At 36.8% G+C, this 23904-nt stretch overlaps 2 protein-coding genes across 2 annotated transcripts in view; both read right to left on the reverse strand.

Annotated features, from left to right (window-relative positions):
* Window positions 1-378: 378 nt before the first annotated feature.
* Window positions 379-23904, reverse strand: part of ABHD17B (abhydrolase domain containing 17B, depalmitoylase) — a gene marked incomplete at its 3' end in the record, with an annotated part of 39771 nt that continues 16245 nt past the window's right edge. Inside the window, exons 2-4 of the mRNA XM_084238288.1 lie at window positions 7102-7571; window positions 3235-3414; window positions 379-598 (exon numbers count right to left, since the gene is read on the reverse strand). Coding sequence (XP_084094414.1) covers window positions 379-598; window positions 3235-3414; window positions 7102-7568 — 867 coding nt within the window. The 5' untranslated portion in view covers window positions 7569-7571. The remainder of the gene's footprint in view (window positions 599-3234; window positions 3415-7101; window positions 7572-23904) is intronic.
* LOC311172966 (small ribosomal subunit protein uS15) lies at window positions 18120-19135 on the reverse strand. The gene has a single exon (XM_084236601.1). It carries the CDS (start codon window positions 19060-19062, stop codon window positions 18607-18609), a length of 456 nt encoding a protein of 151 aa, XP_084092727.1. The 5' UTR covers window positions 19063-19135; the 3' UTR covers window positions 18120-18606.

The following is a 23904-nucleotide window of genomic DNA, read 5'->3' on the forward strand; positions in this document are numbered from 1 at the left end:
ACCAGGATAAAGATTTAGTACACTGAGATGTTTTAAAAATATTTATAAATTTGTTTCTGATATGCAAAAGCATTTGGCAATACTTTTACAGCATTTGATTTTACAGAATTAAAATTTTATACAGTACTCATCTTGATGTTTAAAAAAAAATTCACAGAAAAAATATAAATTACACAGCTTGACTGCATGATACTGTTATTTCCAGTTTCTAGTTCTGGTAATTAAAACCTTCATTAAGTCTGTTAACAAATCATTACCTGTACATTTATGAAGGCAACTGACATGATTTGCAAACAAAACCTTCAGGTTTTATGTTATTTACCACAGAGTGCAGTTCAGCAAGAAAAGAAAACCCAGTTTGCAAATTTACAGACTATTTTACAAATTTACCAGTTCCTGTGACACAAACTGTTTCAACCTTTCAAGGTACTGTCCATAAAGTTCCACATCATTGTGACCTGCCCCTTCAACCCACAGAGGCTCCACAGGTCTTTGGCAACGCTCAAATAATGCGAGGCCATGTGAAAAGTCAATGACTTCATCTTCAGTCCCATGAATTATTAATACTGGAGAGGTTATCTTAGATATTTTGTCAATGCTGTAGGGGAAAAGGAGGGGCAAAACATCAATAAATTAACTATGAAAAGGAACACAGAAGAAAATTTCTTGTGCTATATGACAGATAATTCAAATATCAGAACTGTCTGAATCAATTCAGAAGGAATGGATGACTACTGAATTGCAAATAAGGTTCAAGTCATTTTTACACACAACTCTAAGATTTTCTGAGGAAGTAGATAGACTTTATGCACTTCCCCCTCCCCCCAATTTTTGCGTAGAATCGGGGTGTCGTAGGCCAGAGTCGCAGGGGGTGAGAGGATTTACCAGAGACAGAGTGGGGAGCAGAACAGGCAGATCTACTGAAATATACTGCTAAGGGGAGCATTGGGGAGACAGGAGAGGTCTGTTGCACCTTGTGGGTTAGCTCCCTGGCCAGAGATTGAACTCAGGCCAATAGCACTAAGACTTAACCCCGAGGCCACCAGGGAGGCCTAAATTTCATGCACTTCTGTTTTGAGAGTCATTCAACAACTACTGTCACCCTCCGGTACTTTTCTACAGTAATGATTTTTGGAATGGAGGAACAGGTTTTAAGGAAGAGGAGAAACTCAGAGCCATTTCAAATATGTGCTAACCTCAAATTTCTCTGCACTCACGACATTTCTCCTTTCTCATAATCTACTAAGATGATGCAAAATGTTTTTTCTTTTAGAATACTAAAACAAAAATAGCGATTATGTAATTAAACATAACATTTTGGAGCTAGGCAGATAGATGAATGTAAATGAAATAAGATTGAAAATATAGGTGAGAACACAATTTTAAGAGGCTCAAAGGCTACCCAGAGATTAGGGGCTGACATGCGGATAAGGGCAGTTGACTGGAATCTTTACAATTTGTTCCAAGTCTGTTCAAGAAATAATTATGTACATTTCTCCCAGGTTCTTTCCTCTTCTTTATGTAAGTGGGTAAAGTGCCCCTTCTCTAAGAGGCTAGGGATTGTCAAGACAGTTTAGGGCAGAGGAAGCAGAGACCCCAAAAATATACATACTGGCTGCTGTGAACCAACTTTCCCTTCCTGGCTTCTAGAATGCTGGCAGTCAGGCCTTCAATCTCCAAGAAGTTTTAGAAAGAGCCTTTTGCAGACTCCCTCCCTCTTCAGAGGGAAAATATTGACATATTTGAGTCAACTAACTGGCTCAATTAGATCACTCTATAGTGAATCTCATGGTAAAAAAACAAACTTTATCACCTACTTCAGATCAGTTCCTTAGTCCCTCCCTGTTAAATATGAGCAGACAATGAAAAATTAATCAGTTATCAGGATACTTATAAGCAGACAGATTAAGACAATTTTAAAAGACAACTTGCAGACATAAGCCATACAGAGGAGAAATTTTACAAATAACTGATAAAATCCTCAGAGATACAGACATAAGGCATTATTAACAGAAAATAAGGATAGATTCTTGAAAAGGAGGAAATCATCAATGAAATTCAAGGCTCTATTTAGTAAGAAAAATATGCTTTGGTTCACTGCTTGCTGGCAAATATTCAATAGTAGAGGAATTAAAATAAAAAATAAAAAGAAATGCATGCTTTTTATCAAATGGTTTACTGTTAGTATTGTTTTCTGTGGGTGCACCAGAAATGAAGGAGGAGCCAGACAAACAGAAGTTGGCAATAACAATTACTCTAAGTATCTCTGTATCATTTCTACTACTCATTTAGACAAAAGCACAATAAAGCATCTAACTTCCAATCTACCATTACTTAAAACAAAAACAAACCCAAAGTAAATGTAAAAACCAAAAATTTCCCAAAGCTTATTGTGGTGATAGAATAATATCCTCCCAAAAGTTCCCTATGAAAGTGACCCCTCACTAATGATGAAAAAATTTGTTTTTGAGATTACCCTTACTGTTATTAGAGTGAATCAAAAGATGACTTGGTATTTGGCCCATCTAGCATTTACAAAAAAATCCTTGTATTTCCTGCCATATCCCTTTCTTTAAGAAGAACAGCCATCACTTTTTTCCAACTACGAGCAGAAAATGGTAGTAATTATCAAAATCTGTCCCGAGTATCAAGGTAAATACAGCTCTTCTTTCAAAACTGTCTAATACTGTATGTAGACTTTGTGGTTGCAATACTTTAACTCTAGTTAAGATTCAACTCCTTTACAATTGACTTTTTTTGTAAAACAGGTTATCAATAGACACCATTCACCCACTTTTATGCACATTTGTCTTGTTTTCCCCCTACTTGTTCCTCTCTTCCATTTTTATGTGTCTCACTAAATGTGCCATTAGCCAGTAGCAGCTCAAATTACAATTCTGGAAATTATGTTCTAGTTCTCTATTTAGCTTCTCTTATCCAGCCTTATATACAGTTCACTCAATTTTATTTCCCCAATTCATTCTCTTGTCTCCACTACTACTGTCACTATCTGGGGTGTAAGATCTCACAACACTATTCAACTGGATTACTACTGCTCAAACATTTCAGCTTTCTGACTAGTCCTGCCACCACACTCTTCATGAACTAAAAATTTTCAGTTTTATACTATATGTAAAACAGAAGCTCGTAAGTGTTTGAATTATACTACAACTACCTTAAGTGTGAAAAACAATTTCCATAAAAATTTAAACTACTTTGAAAACTGATACTTACTTTGGGAATGCATCAAAACAGTAGGTCTTCTTGGTATCAGGAAAAGCAACTCTCATTCCCGAGGTCAAAGGAGAATGAAGAATAACAGCAGCACTCTCATACCGAGCAGCAAGATCCACAGATGGTACTGTCCCTATACTTTGGCCATATATAATCACATTTTCAGGACGAATGCCATACCTACAAAGTTCAGAAGTGTTACAACGAAACACAGTTGGAAAGTTAGACAGGTATGAAATGATTAACCATTCCTAGGGACTTCATCTTATAACAGAATGACCTAGAATAACACAATGTCAGCAAGTAGATATTTTAAATTTCTTGGTCATCACTGTCATACTTGATGATACATTAAGATCTGTATTCTTAGCTTTATTATTATTATTTCCTCTACCTCAATTTCATTTTTGGAAGAATAAGTGCTGATGCCTGTTAAAATTTCAATCTAAATCAAATCTTTAAGCATACTGTTGATTAAATTTGGAACACTATATATCAATATTTTAATAGATTGCTGTTTAATGGATATTTAGTAGTTTAGTTCCCATTTAATGTAACAAAAATTCTTTATTTCATTAGACAAGTGACTCATTTTATTTTTGCAGTTAGTCATAGTGATAAAAATGCTACATATGGAATATGAATACAGTATATGTATCACTGTAGCCAAGAGGGAAATAACTAGTTTTCTTGAAATTCGCTTTCACTTACTCTTCAAAATGAACAATAGAAATGAGAATTCCAAATGTCATCTGGTTTAATTACTTGTGAACAGACTTCATGCTAAAGTTCCAAGCATTGTTTTACTTTTCCAAAATGCTACTACAGATTTAAAAATGTGAACTCAGATGCAATATTGTGTATTTCATACATTCAAGGCCTGTTGATTGTCCAGTACAATTTTCCCAACTGTGAACTACTGTTTAAGTGAGGTGCTATAGAAGCTAATGAATCAATGTAGGGTTAAGAGTCAGAGTGACATCAGATATGCCTTTCTGACTAAGTCTCCTCTGCGCAAATTTCTAGTCTTCTGAAAAGGTAAAGAGCTGCCCAAGTAGCCAAAGATGCACCAGGAAAGAACAATACAAAACCCTTTTCCTCTTTACTCAGGGGCACAGGACATCTTGAACTGTCCAAATAGCAACATTCTCCTCTTCCCTCCCCAAAGTTTTATTCCAACCAGTACTACACAAATCTTAGGCTATACCCCAAAGACTGGGTTCCATTTATTCAAGTAATAGACTGCCTTTAAAATATCAGTAGTCCTCCCTGGTGGCACAAGGGGTTAAGTCACAGCACTATGAAGCTATATATAGGCAGCCATTGCAGAAAGAGTTTGATCCCTGGTCAGGGAGCTACCCACATGGCGCAGCAGACCTCTCCTGTCTCACCCACTACCCCCCTGAGCAGTGTATTTCAGTAGATCTGCCTGTTTTGCGGCCCACTCTGTCTTTGGTGAATCCTCTCATCCCCCAACACCTCTGGCCTACACCCTAGCTCTTGTATGTGTAAATAAATAAAAATAAAATACTCAAATATCAGTAAACACAGAAAGTTTTTCTTTATAATAGACCTATTTGAGCTTTGCGCAGTGGCAGTATTGTAGCCAATGAGGTTTATCCGAGGCGCGATTATTGCTAATTGAAAACTATAATAGACCTATTTGCACATGCTTCACAGGAATGAATTAGGGTTTTGGGCTAAGGCTAGCAAATGGCAAGGCTCCAGAGTAGCAGAGGCAGCTGCCAACTTAGCAGAAGAGGAATCAAAGCAGTAATAGAATTTCAGAATAGTATGAGTTAGAAAGGACTTTAGAAAGCATTCTAATCTAGTCCAGCTGCTTACTGAACAGATGTTCAAAGTCAGTGTAAGTTTGTGACAAACCTATAATTAGAACCCCAGGCATGCTGACTCCTAGTCTAGTACTTTTTCCATTACAGCACATAAATAATGAGCTTAAAGACTGTGAGGGAAGGATGCATAGTAAACATAAGTTTCTTATTTTTTGTTGACCCATAAGAAGTTCAGAAATTTTGCTTATTATAGATATTCAAATATCCTGGCAACGGGATCATTCCAATAATGTTTAAGTTCATTTCTCCCTTCATGGTTATGTAAGTCTTAACTTTTTCTTTAAGTGAAAAATATGAAAAGCATGAATTTTAACAGTACACATTTTATTGGATGACAGAATTATGTAATGTAACTGGAAAGACTCCAACTCTTAGAAATCATGTAACTCAACTTTTTCATTAAACATGAGGAAACAGGTCAAGAAAGTTTGATTTCCTAAGACTACTTATATTGTAGTAAACTGTTCCAAACATATTTAGGGTTCAACACTGAGAGAAAATATAGCCTGAAATTCTATGCTAAAAACAGGATATGGGGCCTCCCCTGGTGGCGCAGCGGTTGAGCGCTGGTTTGCGAAGCTGCCCCTCAGCCTCTGCAGCGCTGGTTCGATCCCCGGCCACCGGTGAGGGTCCCACATGGCGCGCAGACCTCTCCTGCCATGCCCGCTGCTCCCCTCAGCAGTGTATTTCTTTGTCAGTCTGCCTGTTCTGTTCCCTGCTCTGGCTCTGGTGAGTTCTCTCACCCTCCCGCGCTTCTGACTACCCAGTGCTTGTATAAATAAATCAATCTTAAAAAAAAACAAAAACAAAAAAAAACAGTATGTGGAACTATTTAGGAATTTATCTACTCTTGCCTTTGATCCACATTCACCATGGTCATCAAATTTGTTTAAAAGAATCAATTAAGACTAGATATCTTAAAGTATCATACTTTCCTTACATTTATTGTACTATATCAGCTAGCTAACTCTAAAAAGGCACTCATTTTGTTTGTTTGATGGTCTGAGAGGACTGATAACACTATACCTTAAGCAGATTTCATATCAGAGAGCATAGTTTAAATTACCTATTGTGGTTCTAAAAAAAGGTTACACTCACTAACAAAAGTTCTCCTTAACTAACTGAAACCATTAATATTTAAACATTAGATTAAGAACAGTGAGTTTTCTTTATGTACTGTAGATTTATTCTAAAATACTCTGAAGTCAGGCAGTTTACCAATGTATAGCATAATAACTAACTTGCAGTACTAAGGTAACTACTACACACTGTCTGATGAGAAAATATACTTGAATCTATAAAACTGCAGTTTTTAAGAAAAGATAAATTTTGGTGACTAGAAAAAATTATTTTGGTGACTAAAGCAATTTCTAATACCCTAAATGTATTATGTTGTATTCAAGGAATAACTGACACAGAAAGAGAATTTACTTAAATGACATTAACATCCCTGATTTTTCTCACTTCATCTTTCCAAATTGAGTCCAGAATGCAAAGTAAAATCTTACTTATATGGAATGAACACTTAAAAATAGTTCCAATGTGGTATCTTAAGTCACACCATCTAGGAGATAATGATATAAAATAATGCAAACTCTGGCTTGGGATTAAAAAAAAAAACAATCCAGCCTCTTATACTGTTAATGACAGATCAAATGAATGATTATTAGCTAAATCAGTTCCTCTCATCTCCCTGAAATGTGTCAGCTTCAAATAAAGATTTTTATATCACACTCGTCTAAGAAAGTTTATAAAAGTTGTTATTGGTTAAAATTTTTAAGAAAACCACATATACACTAATGCACACAAATGTGAATTGTCTTAAAAAAGGTTTCTTGGTATTTTTCGAAATTTGAAATTACAATCTAAAAGTTTCTCTTCATCGATACATATTGATAAATAATCTCTATTTAGTAATTCATGACATGTTAAAACAGCTTTTATCCTATTCTTATACAAGACCATATTAATTAACTACCATACACATACTAAACAATATCCAGTCACAATTTACCTTGTTCTAAGAGCAAGCCAAGCAGCTTCTATGTCCGCATAGAGGTTCTTCTCTGTTGGTTTCCCAGAACTTGCACCATATCCAGAATAATCATATGAGAATATATTACAATTAATCCGTGATCCCAGTCCTATGTAAAAGCTGCTCATCTGACCAAGATCAACAGCATTTCCATGTGAGAAAAGTAAAGTGTATTTGGCATTGGGTGAGCAACGCACAAACATGCAGGCAATTCTGTTGCCTTTACTGGTTCTAGTCATGAAACACTCAATAGCATCTTTTTCTCTAGAAGAGTATTGCCAGTCTGCTCGTTCTGACAGATGTAAAGTCCAGCGGCTTCCACTTTCATCACACATCAGTGTGTAGGTTGGATCAGGTGGCAAAAATGCTAATTTTGAAGCAATTTTCCCTGGGCAAGGTGGACAGCAGAACAGACAGCATAGCTCACTAAATGAAAGGTTATTCATTTTCTGAAAAAGAAAAAGGGATAGAGTAAATATTTTAATCACTGAATATGGATTCTGCAGTCTCACAGAACAAAAGATTAAAACAAAGACAGTGGTAAATCCTACAGATGGTCAGTGTCCACTATTATTATTTCAAGCGTCCCACACAGACTTTAGGTCTCAAAAGAAAAAACTTCAGTCCTGACCAGGAAGCATATTTCAATATTCTATGGTATGTTTCAAGTAGTAGTGATTAAATCTCTTAATATTTAAGCGAAACATAACAGTACTAAGTAGAGGTAATATTTGCCATGAAAACAAGTAGGAGGTATGTAATATCTTTAATGTAGCCTGTAATTTCTGAGTAAATGAAAGAAAATTCTCATGGAAAAGCTTGGGATTTAATATGTTATCGGGCACTGTGCTAAGTATCCTATGCCTATTACAATGTTTAATTCTTGGAACCCTGTTACATCTGAGAAAAGAAATTTGCACAATGTGAGGTGGTAGCGGGCCTCCCTGGGGTTAAGCACCGCGCTGTGAAGCAATCCGCAGCTTCCACTCGAGTATGATCCCTGGCCAGCCAGAGAGAAACCCACATGGCAAGCGGACTGCTCCCCTCAGCCGTGTATTTCATCAGCCTGCCTGTTCTGTTCCCCACTCTGTCTCTGGTGAATCCTCTCATTCCCCACATCTCTGGCCTGTACCCCAGCTCTTGTGTGCATAAATAAATAAATCTTTTAAAAAATAAATAATGCTGCAATAAATATTCTAAAACATGTAATTAAAAAAAAAAAGTGAGGTGGTAGAGCCAGGATTTGACATCAAGTTCAGTTTGTCCCCCATTACTGAATGGGCTGCACTGCCTCAGGAGCCCAGAACACTATTTGTTTCAGAAGCTTAATATTTTAGCCATAGTGCCAGTGGCCCAAATAATCTATTAAAGATAAATTATATGTATGTAATTATTGCACACATTTAAAAGATTATATATAATGTAAAGTAATTATGGAAAGAGGTAAAATCTGCAAAATGCATAATTTCTTAAATATTTATATGAGCTTAACATCTGAAGTCAGAGAGAACAGAACTATCTTTTTGAACCTCCTTTTTTTCATAAGCAAAGGAGGCCAAAGGCAACAGTGAACAACAGAGTGGTTGTGAAGAACAAAACATAATGATGTAGTTAAGACACACAATAAAGTAATGGTCAAATCATAGGCACACTCAAGATTAGTCCACATTCTCCTATGTTTTTTACATTAATATTTTAAAAGTATCCAGCTCATATTAATTCAGGAACTAAAATAAAGTAATACTTTTTTTCTCTAGCAGCATTTTCTTCATCTTAACCTTTCTCACATTCCACCCTCTTTTAGCAGAAGTAGACTATTGCTTAGTCTCTAGATGGAAGCATTCAAAACAAGCACCTTTCCAGAGACTAGGGGTACCTCATTTTTTTTCTACTTTTGTTTTGAGAATAAAATATCCTTTGTTAATTAGGAGTATTAAGTGGAAAAATAGCCCATTAGTGATGGCACCTAATTTCCTTCAAAATTTCTAACTACAAGGATAGGGGGAAAAACACCCAAATTTTTATATCAAAATGAAAAATGCATTAATTTTCTAGTGTAAACTAATAGGTAGAATAAGCTGAAACTGCACAGATAGAGAAGCAAGTGTTGGAGTGACATAAATACTAAAAGATGAGTAAGGGAAAGAACAGAAAAGTGTCTTTTGGATATTGGGAAATACCTTCTTCTTTTTCTTTTTTTAAGATTTATTTATTTTTATACAAGAACCGGGATACAGGCCAAATACGCGGGAGGGTGAGAGGATTCACCAGAGTGGGGAACAGAACAGGCAGACTGGCTGAAATACACTGCTGAGGGGAGCAGCAGGCAAGACAGGAGAGGTCTGCTTTGCCATGTGGGATTCTCGCCAGCCCGCCGGGATCAAACCAGCACTGCAGAGGCTGCAGACAGCTTCACAGTGCAGCGCTCAATAGCCTGCGCCACCAGAGAGGCACGGGATATAGCTTCGTTATTTGCTATTCTACCTTTCTATCTATCTATCTATCTATCTATCTATCTATCTATCTATCTATCTATCTATCTATCTATCTTCTATCTATCTATCTATCTATCTATCTATCTATCTATCTATCTATCTATCTATCTATCTTTAAAGATTTATTGATTTATTTATTTATACAAGCACTGGGTACAGTCAGAAGCGCAGGAGGGTGAGAGAATTCACCAGAGCCAGAGCGGAGAGCAGAGCAGGCAGAAGGACCGAAGTACACTGCTGAGGGGAGCAGAGGAAGTGGCAGGAGAGGTCTGCAGGCCATGTGGGACCCTCGCCTGGTGGTGGCCGGGGATCAAACCCGTGCTGCAGAGGCACTCAACCGCTGCGCCACCGGGGAGGATCCTTTATTTCTTTTTAGTCCTCAAAACAAATATAGCCTGAATAAGTTAAAAGTTTTTAGTCTGATTTGAACAAGAGTCACATAAAACCGAAATGACAACAAGGAGTCATCTCGAATAGTAACTCTAATTGGCTTCCTGGAGTATGGTACTGAGAAGTTTCTGAGAGAGCTGGGATTGGCAGGCAAAGAATGTGTGATAAATTAGTGATGCCCACTACAGAATGTTGCTACAAATGTACTATACTGCTTAGGGGAATAAATGACCTGGTGAAAAAGATGGCAGGAAGGGAGTTCAAAGGGTCAATTCCAGAGGAGGAGACAAGCTGGAAAAAGATGAGGTAAAGGTAAAATACATCAATGCTATCTGTTGTCTATGGTTATTTCTCGACCCTGATTACCTTACATGCCATCAACTGCTGACCTACAACAGCCTATTAAAAGCTTGATTAATAAGTAAGCTGTATATGCCTAGACCATGGTCCCTGTAATTTGCCTCTTATAAACATGAAGACTTCTACACACTATAATAAAGTAATTTTGAAATAAATCTGGCTGACTGAACACATAATGCTGCAGGGATGCTTCTTGGGATGAACCCAAAGGAGAGAAGTAGACAGGAGAAAAGCTGCAGTGTCAGAATCTAGACTAATGAAAAGACAACCTGCCCTTCTCAATGGTGGTAGAAGAAATTATTCCCACCTTGATGGCCATGAACCCAGTTAAGTTATTCCCTTTTTTCATGCAGATGCAAAATTTTCACAATAAACAGTATAAGTAAAACAGTTAAATAAGCCTAATTTTATTATGCTCAAAGCTGAGAAAATTACTCGATGAAAAAGCGTTTTATTCTTGGGGCTTCCCTGGCAGCACAGGGGCTAAAGCCAGTGCTTTGACGCTATAGCTAGCCACTGTCCTGCTGCTCCCTGCAGCAGTGTATTTCAGTACATCTGCCTGTTCTGCTCCTACTCTCTGGTGAATGCTCTCATCCCACGTACCTTTGGCTTACACCCCAGTTCTTGTATGCATAAATTTTTTTTTAAAAAAAGGCATTTTATTCTTGATAAACATTTAAAAATCATGGAAAAATCTTGTTAAATTTAGGTGATACTGTCTAATTTGTTTTATGTAATAGCTAAACCAAAAAAAAAAAAAAAAGGTTTACTAGCTATTTCTTGGTAACGAAACTGTGAAAAGGCTGTGACTAAGCCTAGGAGGAAAATGATGGACATCTTGTAGTATACAAAAGCCACAGAAGGCAGAAACAAAAAAATTAGTAATTTAGAGCAGAACCTGTGGACCCATGAAATAAGAATTTAAATTATGTTATAATAATAAACATCTGAGAGAGTGAGAGAGAGGGTAAGAGAACACACAAAAGCAAGCATTTAAAAAAGTGTCATAAAGAGGGCCTCCCTGGTGGCACAGGGGTTAAGCACCGCACTATGAAACAATCTGCAGCCTCTTCGGCAGGAGTTCGATCCCTGGCCAGCCAAGGTGCAACCCACATGGCGCAGCACACCTCTCCTGACTTGCCCAATGCTCCCCTCAACAGTGTACTTTGGTCAATCTGCCTGTTCTTTTCCCCACTCTGTCTCTGGTGAATCCTCTCACCCCCTCATCTCTGGCCTGTACTCTAGCTCTTGTATGCATAAATAAATCTTTCAAAAAAAAAAAGTGTCACAAAGAAAAATATTACAGGAAATTCTGGCATTAAAAAAATCAGTATTAGAAATAAAGAATTAAACTGATAAGTTGAGTATAAAAATCCATAATAGCTGGACAATATGTTAGTGAGCTAGAAGGTCTGGTTGAATAATCCCAAATACTGAGTCTTTTGGGGGTGGGGGATGGTAGAGATGAGATAGAAAATAAAAGAGAAAATTTAGGAGGGATAGAAATATCAATTTCAACATTATAGAGGTTTCATTAAAAAAAACGAGAGAGAGAAAAGACAAACTCAGAATTTCTAAGAGTACACATAAAATACAAAATGACAAGAATGACGTAGATAAGAATGACAAATTTTCAATGTTAAACCCAAGTACTTCACCATATTAATGGACTAAAGGAGAAAAATCACTTAGCTTTTTCAATAGATACATGGAGACAAAGTTCACACATCATACGATCACTTAGAGTGCCACAGCAATTCACACAGAAAAGAATAATCTTTTTAGTGTATGGTGCTAGACAGTTTGATATTCACACACAAATTATACCCCTAATGTCACATCATATGTCAATTAAAAAAATCAAAGACAAAATGTAAGTTCTATACTGTAAAAGTCTTAGAAAAAAGACTGTAATACAGTAAAATTAAGAACTTGCAGGTCAAAGGATATCATCAAGATAATGAAAAAACAACCCATTGAACTGGAGAAAATATTTGCAAATCATGTATCCAAATATTTGCAAATCATGTATTCTTATACTCCAACAATCCAAAAAACAAAAACTGACAAAGGTGATCAGTACAGACATTTCTCCAGAGACAGATGTAAGGAGCACATGAAAAGATGCCCAATGCTATTTATTAGACATTGGGGTATACAAATTAAAACAATAATAATACCACTTCATACCTACTCCAATGGCTGTAATAAAAAAGCCAGATGATAACATGGGTTGCCAGGGATATGAAGAAATTCATACACTCCATACACTGCTGGTGGGAAGTAAAATTACAAAACTAGTTAGAAACTAGCTTGGCACTTCCTCGAAAACTTATGTATAGAACTCCTATTAGGCCAGGCAATTCTATTCCTAAGTATATACCCAAGAGAAACAAAAATATATGTTCATACAAAAAAAAAAAACTTTATGAATGTTCACAACATCAATATTCATAATAGCAAACAGCCGACATGTCCAATAATTGATGGATGATAAACAAAATGCAGCATTGTGCATACAATGGAATTCAGTCACAAAAATGGAATGAAGTACTGGTGCATGTAACAATGTGGATAAATCTTGGAAAAAAAAAAAAGCTAAGTTCTCTAAAATTGATTTGGGTGGTAATTAGACAATTCTGTTAATATATTAAAAACCACTGAATTGTGCATTTTAAATGTGTGGATTGTACTGTAAGTGAAATACAGCTTAATAAAGCTGCTACCAAAAAAGGTCTATGGAAAGCAAAGGTAACTTCACAAAAAGCAAAGGTTATGTATGTATTTGGTAGGTACCTGGGAATTTTCCCTTTCAGGTATTAAGACAGATTATACTGCACCAAAGTAATAAAGACTGACTGGTGCTGGCAGCATAGAAACAAAGAAGAGAGGGATTATAAACAGATCTATTACAAGCTGATCTCTCAAAGCAGCAGGAAGGGAGGGATTTTTTAATAATTTTTTTTTTAGCACACTGTGTCTGGAAAACTTACCACATTGGGGAAAAGCAGTTGGTCCCTACCCTACCTTTCAGTATACAGAATACAAACTCTAAATAGATTATAGATCTTAAAACCAAAATCAGTACAACTAAAAAGAAATCCACAAAAAATAAAGCACTGCTAAATTTACTTAGCTTTCATTCAAATAAAGGCTTTCTGGGGTCTCCCTGGTCGTGCAAGGGGTTAAGATGCAGCATTATGAAGCTATCTGCAGCCACTGCAGCACAAGTTTGATCCCAGGGAGGTGACCCACATGGCGCAGCAGACCTCTCCTGTCTCACCCGCTGCTCCCCTCAGCAGTGTATGTCAGTCGATCCCCCTGTTCTGTTCCCCACTCTGTCTCTGGTGAATCCTCTCACCCCCCCCACCACACCTCTGGCCTGTACTCCAGTTCGTGTATGCATAAACAAATCTTTAAAAAAAAAAAAAACCGAAGGATTTTTATACAATGAAAACAGTCAGAAGGTTAATATCTAAAATAAAAAGAACCTCTGCAAAAAGAAAAAATGTACAAAGATTAAACACACACACAAAACCAGGTAACTCAAGAGAATAAATTAGCAAAAAGTATGAATAGGCAATTTATAGAAGGCAAAAACAAGGCTCAATCTTACCAACTACCAGAGAAATGCAAGAAATATCACTTCAAAACTAGAAATTAGAAAAGTGAGTTATGTCAAGTACTGGAGAGAAAGGAGTAAAATAGGAAGACTTGTGTGAATGCTCTGGTAATCCATTGTTTACTTATGGTCTAGAATCTCACTTTTGGTTAAGTATTCTAAAGAAACAGCTGCACAGGCTCTAACATAACATAAACAAAGGGTGCTCACTGCAGTGTTACTTGTATCAGAGAATAGAAAGCAACATTCAATCCAAAGGAAAAGTGTTGGATGCAGATAAGCAAAGTTAGAAGCAGGGACTTTGACCATTAGGACTTAAAAATAAAGCACTGGGTGAAAAACAGTAAGGCATACACAGATCGAAACATACACAAATGTATATCTCCAAAGACAAATACTAATGACATGTATATATGAGTGGATGCTTATGGAGAAGGAATGGGGAATGAAGACTTAAGGAAAAAAAAATTAAAAGAGCAGGGCCTATGCTCACAGATTAACAATGATGATGTGCTATGAACTACATCAGAAGTTCTAGTGGGCAAGAATCACCCTGCTTGCTCACCACTAGATTTCTAGTGCTGAGCTCAGTACCTGACACTAAGTTTCTAACACTTTTGGATGAAAGAATCAATAAATAATTAAGATTTACTCACTCTCTGCACCTAAGCAATACCCACAAAAGAAGTAAAAAGCTATCAACCACACACTAAGAATATAGTTGTTTTGTTGTGCTTATTACTTAGGTTTCTTGTAGGCGGCAAAATCTAAGCAGTCAAATAAAAACCTATAACCTAAGTTGGGGGTGGGCATAGGTGTTATGAAGTACAGAAAAGGACAGTGTATCAGGGTGGAGGAAATCTTGCCCCTTCCAGAACAAAATGAAAGGTCAACTCAATGTTAAACAGATGGCCCATTGTGAATACGAAGGGTTTCCTTTTGGCAGGGAACTCTTACAGTTACTTCACTTACAGCAGAAGGTATTTCCTAAAATTGTATGAAATAATAATTTAAGAACCTGCTTCACCTGGTAACTTTTTCCTGTTCAATGACAAAGGAAAAAAGATGACCACATGAATCCTTTCTCAGCAAAACAGGAAAACTAGCATTAAAAAATGTCCCTAAATAGAATCATCTACTACTGTACCTCCTTCCTTTAACAGAATAAATTACTGAAATGACTCCTGTCAATTCCTGATGTCATTACAATTTGCTAAGAAAACAAACAAATGAACAAAAAACTCCCTTCAATCTCTTGGAATAGTTTCTTGGTAATGCAGATAGATTCATTGCTATTGTCTATAAAGGAAAGCTAATTCTTTTAGGGGTCAAGATTTTTTTTTTTATAGAGGCATGTTTTTATTTATTTATTTATTTATTTATTATATTTGTTTGTTTGTTTTGTTTATACATGCACTGGGTACAGTCAGAAGCGCGGGAGGGTGAGAGAATTCACCAGAGCCAGAGTGGGGAGCAGAGCAGGCAGAAGGACTGAAGTACACTGCTGAGGGGAGCAGCGGGTGGCAGGAGAGGTCTGCGCACCATGTGGGATCCTCCTCCGGTGGCCGGGGAGCAGCCGGGGATCAAACCGGCGCCGCCGAGGCCGCGGGCAGCTTCGCAACCCAGCGCTCAACCGCTGCGCCACTGGGGAGGCACAAGATTTTGTTTTGATGAATAAACTAGTACTCAAAAATCTTTTAAGGTCAGTTTAGATAAACACTAAAATGCCATTTTTTAAAGAAGTGTTTTAAAAATGTGTGATATTTTGAAAACTGTGCTCTAAATAGTGTATATGTGGGGCCTCCTGGTGACGCAGCAGTTGAGCCCTGGGTTGCAAAGCTGCCCGTAGACACTGCAGAGCTGGTTCAATCCCCGGCTGCCGGGTGAGGGTCCCACATGGCACGCGGATCTTTCCTGCCGCACCCGCTGCTCCCTTCAGGAGTGTACTTTGTCAGTCTGCCTGTTCTGCTCCCTGCTCTGGTGAATTGTCTCACCCTCCCACGCTTCTGACTGTACCCAGTGCTTGTATGTATAAATAAATAAATCATTAAAAAAAAAGTATATGTGGATGTGAAAGTCTTATCCAATTTAAAATGTAGGCAATATATGACAAACCACTTAAGTTTTGATATACTTTCATGCTAAGAATTCCATTCTAAAATTACACACAGCACTAGATTCTAAAGTCCAAGATGTACTGATTTGAATTTGGCTTCAACCATGGATGAATCTGGAGAACTAATAATACATGTTATGTTCTATAGAATGTCAGAACTTATGTCACCTAGAAAATCTGTTAAGTACTTCCAGTTAGTCATGGGCCCATCTACATAGCAATCAAGCTTCTGGAAGTTCCAATGATTCAGAAAAACAATAACACTTCCCCACAATTATTTTCTAAGTTATTAACAAGTCACTGAGCATTCCAAAGAAGAAATAATTGTAAAATATTGAGAAATAATTGAAAACTCGAAGACTCCAGAAAACATAAAGATGGTTATGTTTGCAACCATTAAAAAAACCCTACTTCTGATGCTTACTTAGGTTATAAAAATTAAAGCCTGTTTTTTTAAAATAAACTGACAGAAGAAACAAGAAAAAAAGAGATATAGCAGGCTCTAACATCATAAATGAACAAATGAGGTGAATATTTGACTATTAATAGCAATTACTGGCAAAGATGAGAATGGACCAAAGTCATAAAAGATGGTTAAGAAGATACTCAAGTATGAAAAAGTAGGAAAAAAAAAATCAGATTTTAGATCAGCTGTGCAAGGGGACCATGAGTCCAATAGATTCCACTAGACTGATCCACAGTCAATAGACATAATACTACTATACAAAGGCTGTCAATTATTTAACAGCTCAGTAGCTCAGGGTTTTATCAATACCAAAGCAAGTAGAGTGAAGTTCACTTTAGAATCCTTAAGGGGACCAAGTAAGTTAGGCACTGCCACTTTAAGAATATGTAATTTGTAGCACTATTTACAAAAGTAAGGTGGCAACTGTAAACAGGAGAGTTATGATCTCTTTAGAGAACCACATGCATTACAAAGTATAGAACAAAGTATAGAGAAGCTCAACATTCACTTTAGAAAAGATTAGCAACATAATTTATTTTTTAAATTAACATGGAAATATTGATACTTACAGTGATCAAAATTTAAGCTAGTGAAATTTAAAAACTAGGTGTTTAGGGCCTCCCTGGTGGTGCAAGGGGTTAAGCACAGCACTGCAAAGCTATTCCAATCTATCCGCAGAGTTCCATCCCTGGCCAGCTAGGGAGCTAGCTACCCACACGGTGCAGCAGATCTCTGTCTCACCCACTGCTCTCCTCAGCAGAGTATTTCAGTCAGTCTGCCTGTTCTGTTCCCTACTCTGTCTCTGGTGAATCCTCTCACCCTCCCCTCCCCAGCAACCTCTGGCCTGTACCCATTCTTGTACACATATATAAATAAATCTTAAAAAAAAAAATACCCTAGGTATTTAGTATGATGCAGTTTTAACACATTTTCTCTCATTTGCTTTATGTTGAAACAGTGTATGCAACTCGTTTCTCTGAGATAGGCTGTATTTTCTTCTTCTCTTAAATCATTATACGAACAAGGGCACACTCCACTACCTGTGAGACCACAATCAGCAACAAGGGCATATGCCACTGTGAGATCATAGAACTTCATTAGGTGACAACTGGAAAAATGCAACTTTGATTGAAGACACAGACCACATATACTGTGCTGTAAGAGAATGGACTCAAACACTTAGAAAATTTTTTTAGAAGAACCCTATATTTTATATTTCAAATTGAAAATTGTGGCAAATCTTTTCTCTTCTTTGAAAAAGAATATTGTCAGTTACTTTTAAAGTAGTTATATTTTTAAATTCTTTTAAGATTCTAGAGACATTTAGGGAGTACTGGGTCAATGAGTCACTAGGAAACGTGAGCTTTATTGGTAAATTGAACAGATGCCTTCATAACTGCAAGTTTAAAACAAGTTTAGAGGAGTTTGTTAAATAAAAACTTACTGGGCAACGAATGTCAAAAAGATTCTTTTTCCACCGATGAAAAGAGTTGGATTCAAACACTCAAAAAAAGTTGAGGTGATGATGGAAAGCATCTATTAGTGACATCAAACTAGTCTCAATCTTAGCATTAGTTATGCAGTTTTCTCCCCTAAGTAAAAAAAAAAAGTTAAGCAGTGGGGAGACTGGATCTATGACCTATTATAGAAGATGGATTTTTTTTTTTTTTTTTTATAGAGGCATGCTTTTTATTTATTTGTTTGCTGGTTTGTTTTGTTTATACATGCACTGGGTACAGTCAGAAGCGCGGGAGGGTGAGAGAATTCACCAGAGCCAGAGCGGGGAGCAGAGCAGGCAGAAGGACCGAAGTACACTGCTGAGGGGAGCAGCGGGCGGCAGGAGAGGTCTGCGCACCATGTGGGACCCTCCTCCAGTGGCCGGGGAGCAGCCGGGGATCGAACCGGTGCCGCAGAGGCTGCGGGCAGCTTCGCAACCCAGCGCTCAACCGCTGCGCCACCGGGGAGGCCCTGGATTTTTTTTTTTTTTTTTGCTTTTAGTTATTAAACAATGATTTTATTGCTTGAATACACAAATTTATGCAACAAGGGCAGAGGCTGTGGATGACTCGTATTTCCAATTGGGAGGGAGGACCCGTTTGGTCTTGTAATAGCGAGCCAACCGGTGAATACGACTCTCAATCAGAATGAGACGGAATTTAGCATCCTTATCCTTTCTGTTCCTCTCAAGATGCTTCCGAACAGCAACAGCTTTCTTAATTAAATGATAGAGATCCTCAGGAAGATCAGGAGCAAGTCCCTTGGACTTAAGAATTCTCAAGATTTTATTGCCTGTCACAAAACGCACTTGTGCAACGCCATGTGAGTCTCTCAGGATCACACCGATCTGTGAGGGAGTCAGGCCCTTCTTGGCCAGTTTGTAGATCTGCTCCTTCACGTCGTCAGAAGTCAATTTCAGCCATGTGGGGACGCTGCGGCGATAGGGCAGAGCCGACTGGGACAGGCCCTTCCCGGGAGCATGCATGCGACCCATGATGGCGGCGGGCAGGTGGCGAAAGAGGAAGATGGATTTTTAAAAAAGATTTATTTATTTATGCATACAAGAACTGGGGTACAGGCCAGAGGTCGAGGGTGGGGGTGGGGGTGAGAGGATACACCGGAGAGAGCAGGAAACCAAACAGGCAGATCTACTGAAATACACTGCTGAGGGGAGCAGTAGGTGAGACAGGAGAGGTCTGTTGCCCCATGTGGGTCAGCTCCCTGGCTGGGGATCAAACTCATGCTGCAGTGGCTGCCAGCAGCTTGATAGTGCTGTCTTTAACTCCTGTGCCACCAGGGAGGCCCTAGAAGATGGATTTTAAGGTTGAAGAGCCTATTTATGACAAGCAAACTTACTTGGATCAGAAGTCTCACACAGGAATCATGTGGGACACATGATATGATTTCATTTTCCCTTATTTTTTTTTTAATACTTACTGCACTAACACAGGAGCCATTTACTACACATAGCTATTTAATATAAATTAATTAAAATTAAAGATTCAGTTCCTCATTTAAGAACTAGTCAGATAGACTAGTGGCTATCAAATTACATAGTACAAACTGAACATTCCCATCATTATAGAATACTACTTGGCAGTGCTCAACCAGAATCTTTCAAATCCAGGCACTCCAGAACAAGAGCTAACATGCTTCATGCCCATACCAGCTTCAAAGATTGGAACTTATTCCTTCCTGACTTTCCTTTAAAGTATATACAGATAATTTTTATAGATACTCCTATTGAATACTGTAAGCCACATGAAACTAAATGAGATCACCTACATAATACCATTTTAGAAGACTGTATCTTGACAAAAACATTACAACATCCAGCCCAGTTCTATATTTTATTAAAAATGAGCAGTGGAAGTCTATCAGGCTATCAATCTACACATTTTAATGGATGGTTTTGAACTATCAAAGGGATTTGCATCTTTGAAAGATACCTGGTAAGCTAGAGACACAAGTAAACCGGAAGAAACTATAAACATAAATTCTGTTAGTCAACTGACTTGTGAACATAGCCCATACAATATTATTTCAAACACTTGCAATCCTGATCATCAACTTAAGCAATGCCCTAACAACTGAATCAAGTCTTTCTGATTAAGTAGTAAGACAGGTTGTTGAGTTTTGCATATGCCAATGCCAGATTCTCAAAAAGCTTTTGGTGATTGAATTAGCTTAATTTTCAATGTCAAACCACTGAGAATAAGCTACAACGTTAACAGATACATGTTTTCCCCCCTTAATCATCAGTTTTTGGCACCTACATTCAAAGACTTTCCAAAACATACTTGTCGGTTATAAAATATAAAACATGTTTATTTTAAGTGAATACTTAACAAATTCCACACCACAGAATACTGATCTACAGCACAGTATAATATAATCAAAGTAGTTATAAATTTTGAGGATTATTGATGATTATAAATGATAATCTTTTTCAAAATGAGGGCTCATTTCAGTATACCACTTTTAATTTTTCCTAAGATTTATAAAAATGATTATAGAACTATTTATGGTCAAGGTTGCATATGAACAAGTATCAAATCAGTCTCTCCTTACCAAGCAGAAAATAAGCTGTTTTAATAAGGTAAAAAACAACAACACCTCAAAACAACAACAAAAAACTACAGAGCCACAAAGCTTTTGCTCTCAGGCAACTGAAACTGCTATAAAATATACTGGAGCCAGAGTCAAAAAAGATAAATATAAATGGTGATTCAACTACTAATATAGCCAAATAATTACTAAACAAGTTACATAAATTAAGATTTGATAAAATATTTAAAAATAACATTGTAATTATAAAAGTACTACAAGACACAGATTAAAAAATTTCAAACCACATGGGAAGTTACAAAAGTAAAATAAGTCTCCCTACCTACCAGGCTAAAATAAGAGTGGTTAAAAGTTACATGAATTCAGTTTCCTAAATTCTCTCCCCAACTGGGAAGAGTATGGGTTGACATTAGAAGAACATTATCTGAGAAATTAGACTAATCTGAAAGGGAGATCCAAAGAGTACTGAAATGGGAGGTCACAAGGGGAAGTTGGGGGAACAGGAAGGATTTGTGTAACAGTGGTAGGGTGGACTTTTATCCATGAGGGGATGGGTAACTTTGGGTGCTTGATTTAGAAGCTGTATTCTTTGCCTTTCCTGTATTGTTTACTAATTGCATTTAAGTTCTTTTTCATTAAAGCCTCACATGTTTTGTGTTGATGCGGCGGATGGCAGTACCTATTTAGAGCAGACAGGTTTGCGGGGCTTGGGGTGCCCCTCTCTGTGCCCTGTAACAGGGTGAGGTATATTCTCTCTGTAAGTGTAAAAAGTAGCAATATGACACTGTTATCTAAAGGGCGAGAGATAAATACAAAAGAAATTCTTCAAAGGAATCTATTAAAAGATACATCTCCGGGGGGAAAGAGGTATCTCAAAGAATGAGCTGGGGGTGGAGTCTGGGCTTGCCAATTCTCATAACAAACTTTGTAGAATCATTTAGCTTCTTTACCATGTACATGTAAGAATTCTATAAAGTTTTAATCTTTCCATAATCTAAACCCAAACTTGGCTCAACCAAGAAATTGTAATTTTGGGTCATTTAGTTTCAGTATTTACTATTTACTCATATATTTACACTATTTTTCCATAATGTACCTTCATTATGAAAGATCTGGAGAACTTATTTTCTTCTCTGTTGACTCTGAATTTATTATTTTTAGGTTTTTTGGTTATTTTTATGATGTTAGATGTTATATTTGAATCTCCATTTCTTCTTCCATCTCACTTTAGAAAGTTTTTCTGACTTCCTCATATAAAGACGTACCATTATTTTGGCTATGTGATTATTTCACACTAAATTTTTATTATTTCCAGTTTGCTTTACAAGTTGATTTTTTAATTTAAAAATGGAATAATAAAAAGTACTTATATTATTCACTGCCATCTAAGTGGTGTGATAAAATCTAGAGAATTAGTACTATTTATCCATTTGATTCATATTTGGATTTTCAAAAGAGCCCCTTATATTTTATCGATTTTCTGCCTTTTTGAAATTTTCAGAAAATTTGTGAGCTTTTCTATATCTAACATAGTCCACCTTCTGATTCTTAGATTTTGTGCAACAGAATTCATCTTGTTTTTGAAGACATTGTTAGAATTCAAGGCGCTGTTTTAATCTAAGCAATTATGTCCTAAACCAGTGATTTGTCTCCCTAGGATTTTTTTATGTCACATACTTATCTTGTTTCCTAATCTCACATTTTTGTGGATTTTTTTGTTGTGGCTTGGCTTAACTATAATTCATTTGATGGAATACAAATTGCCCCGCTTCCTCCCCGAAAGTCTGAGGAAGTAATCTACATTTTTATGCATCCTTTCAGAAATTTCTAAATAGTGAAGATCTATTTCTAAATAGATTTTCACATCTACGGTCAACTAAGATTGCTTCAGAACTATAGGCTTTTAAGGATTTCCCTCAAAATTAAAATCATTTCACATATTCTAGGACCCAAGGTTGATGTCTAATACCAATCTGATTTTTCTTTCTTAAAAGTGATTCCCATTTCATCCCACACCCCAAATTATGAGATTTTCCTTTGTCCTTAGCTCTGAAATTTCATGAGACTAGATAAATGTTTTTCTTTTTCAGCCATTCTTTTTTATGTATTAACAAACTCTTCTGATCAAAAGTGCCAAGATTTTAACTCAGATAATTTTTCTTCAACTACTACTTTATTTACTTCTGGCCTTCTCCATCCTACCAGAATTCCTATTTAGGAATAGTAGGCCTATCCACTATAAAACTTTTCTCTCCTTTCTCCCATTTCTCAGCACCAGAAATTCTAGGGAATTTCTTCCAATTTTAATTAAAGATCAATAGTATTCCTGAGTGTAAATCAATTTTATTACTAAAATTGTCTTTGTTTTATGGGTGCAACAGCCTCTTAAACCTCTCTTAGAATATCTTATTTGCTTATACATATTCCTTCTATTTTTCCATCTTGGATTTGCATGCTATTTGACTGTTTCTTCATTATTCATATTTATAAGCAAATAAATAAGCTGAATTTCTTTCATCTGAAATCTATTTACCAAGAAGATTTCTACTCTGAATAGGAGGACTGACAGGCAGAAAATATGAAACTCAACTACTAAAATAAAGAGAATTTCTGGGGATAGGGTAACTTTTTTGAGACCCAGTCTCAAGTGTCAATGTCTCTCTCACATGTATACCCACCTATCTCTGCTTTTGGAGCAAACAAGTGAGTTTTAGTCACATCCTCAAAGGAACAAGAAGATGTTTTAAAAAATATTAAACAAACATGGTCCAGATTCAACTCTTTGTTCCAGTAACACTTCACTGGAAGTATTTTTCAGGAATTCTACAAGTGAGGAGACAAGTGAAACTTAAGTCCCCCAAGATTACAATGCTAGTAAACAGTGAAGCCAGGACACATATTTAGAAGTTTACGCTCAAAGTCCATGTTTTTTGGTCACTGAATTAGATTAGTGTGTGGGAAATATTTTGCTATTGTGTGAACATGGAGAGAGAGAGCATGAGTCCAATGGAGAAAGAAAAAATATATAGCTAAAAGACGTTTACTTCATATAGAAAAATCTAAGGGATGAACAAAGAAAGGTGGGCTAGAACTCAGAATGTGGTAATGTTAGAGGATATTGGCCATCAGGTAAAACCTGGAATGACATAAAATTCACAGCTTTGTTCTCTTCACCTTAATATTTTGAAGACTTTTCTTTTTTTAAAAAGTAAATTTTACTTGCTACCCAAAATAAAGTGATATATTTCAGTGGTCTTCAAATGGAAAT

The sequence above is a fragment of the Talpa europaea genome (assembly GCF_964194135.1).
Source record: "Talpa europaea genome assembly, chromosome: 7".
NCBI lineage: Eukaryota > Metazoa > Chordata > Mammalia > Eulipotyphla > Talpidae > Talpa > Talpa europaea.

What these genes read in the sequence shown, in the direction of transcription:
- LOC311172966 (XM_084236601.1), bottom strand. Translation starts at nt 19,062, where the DNA reads ATGGGTCGCATGCATGCTCCCGGGAAGGGCCTGTCCCAGTCGGCTCTG.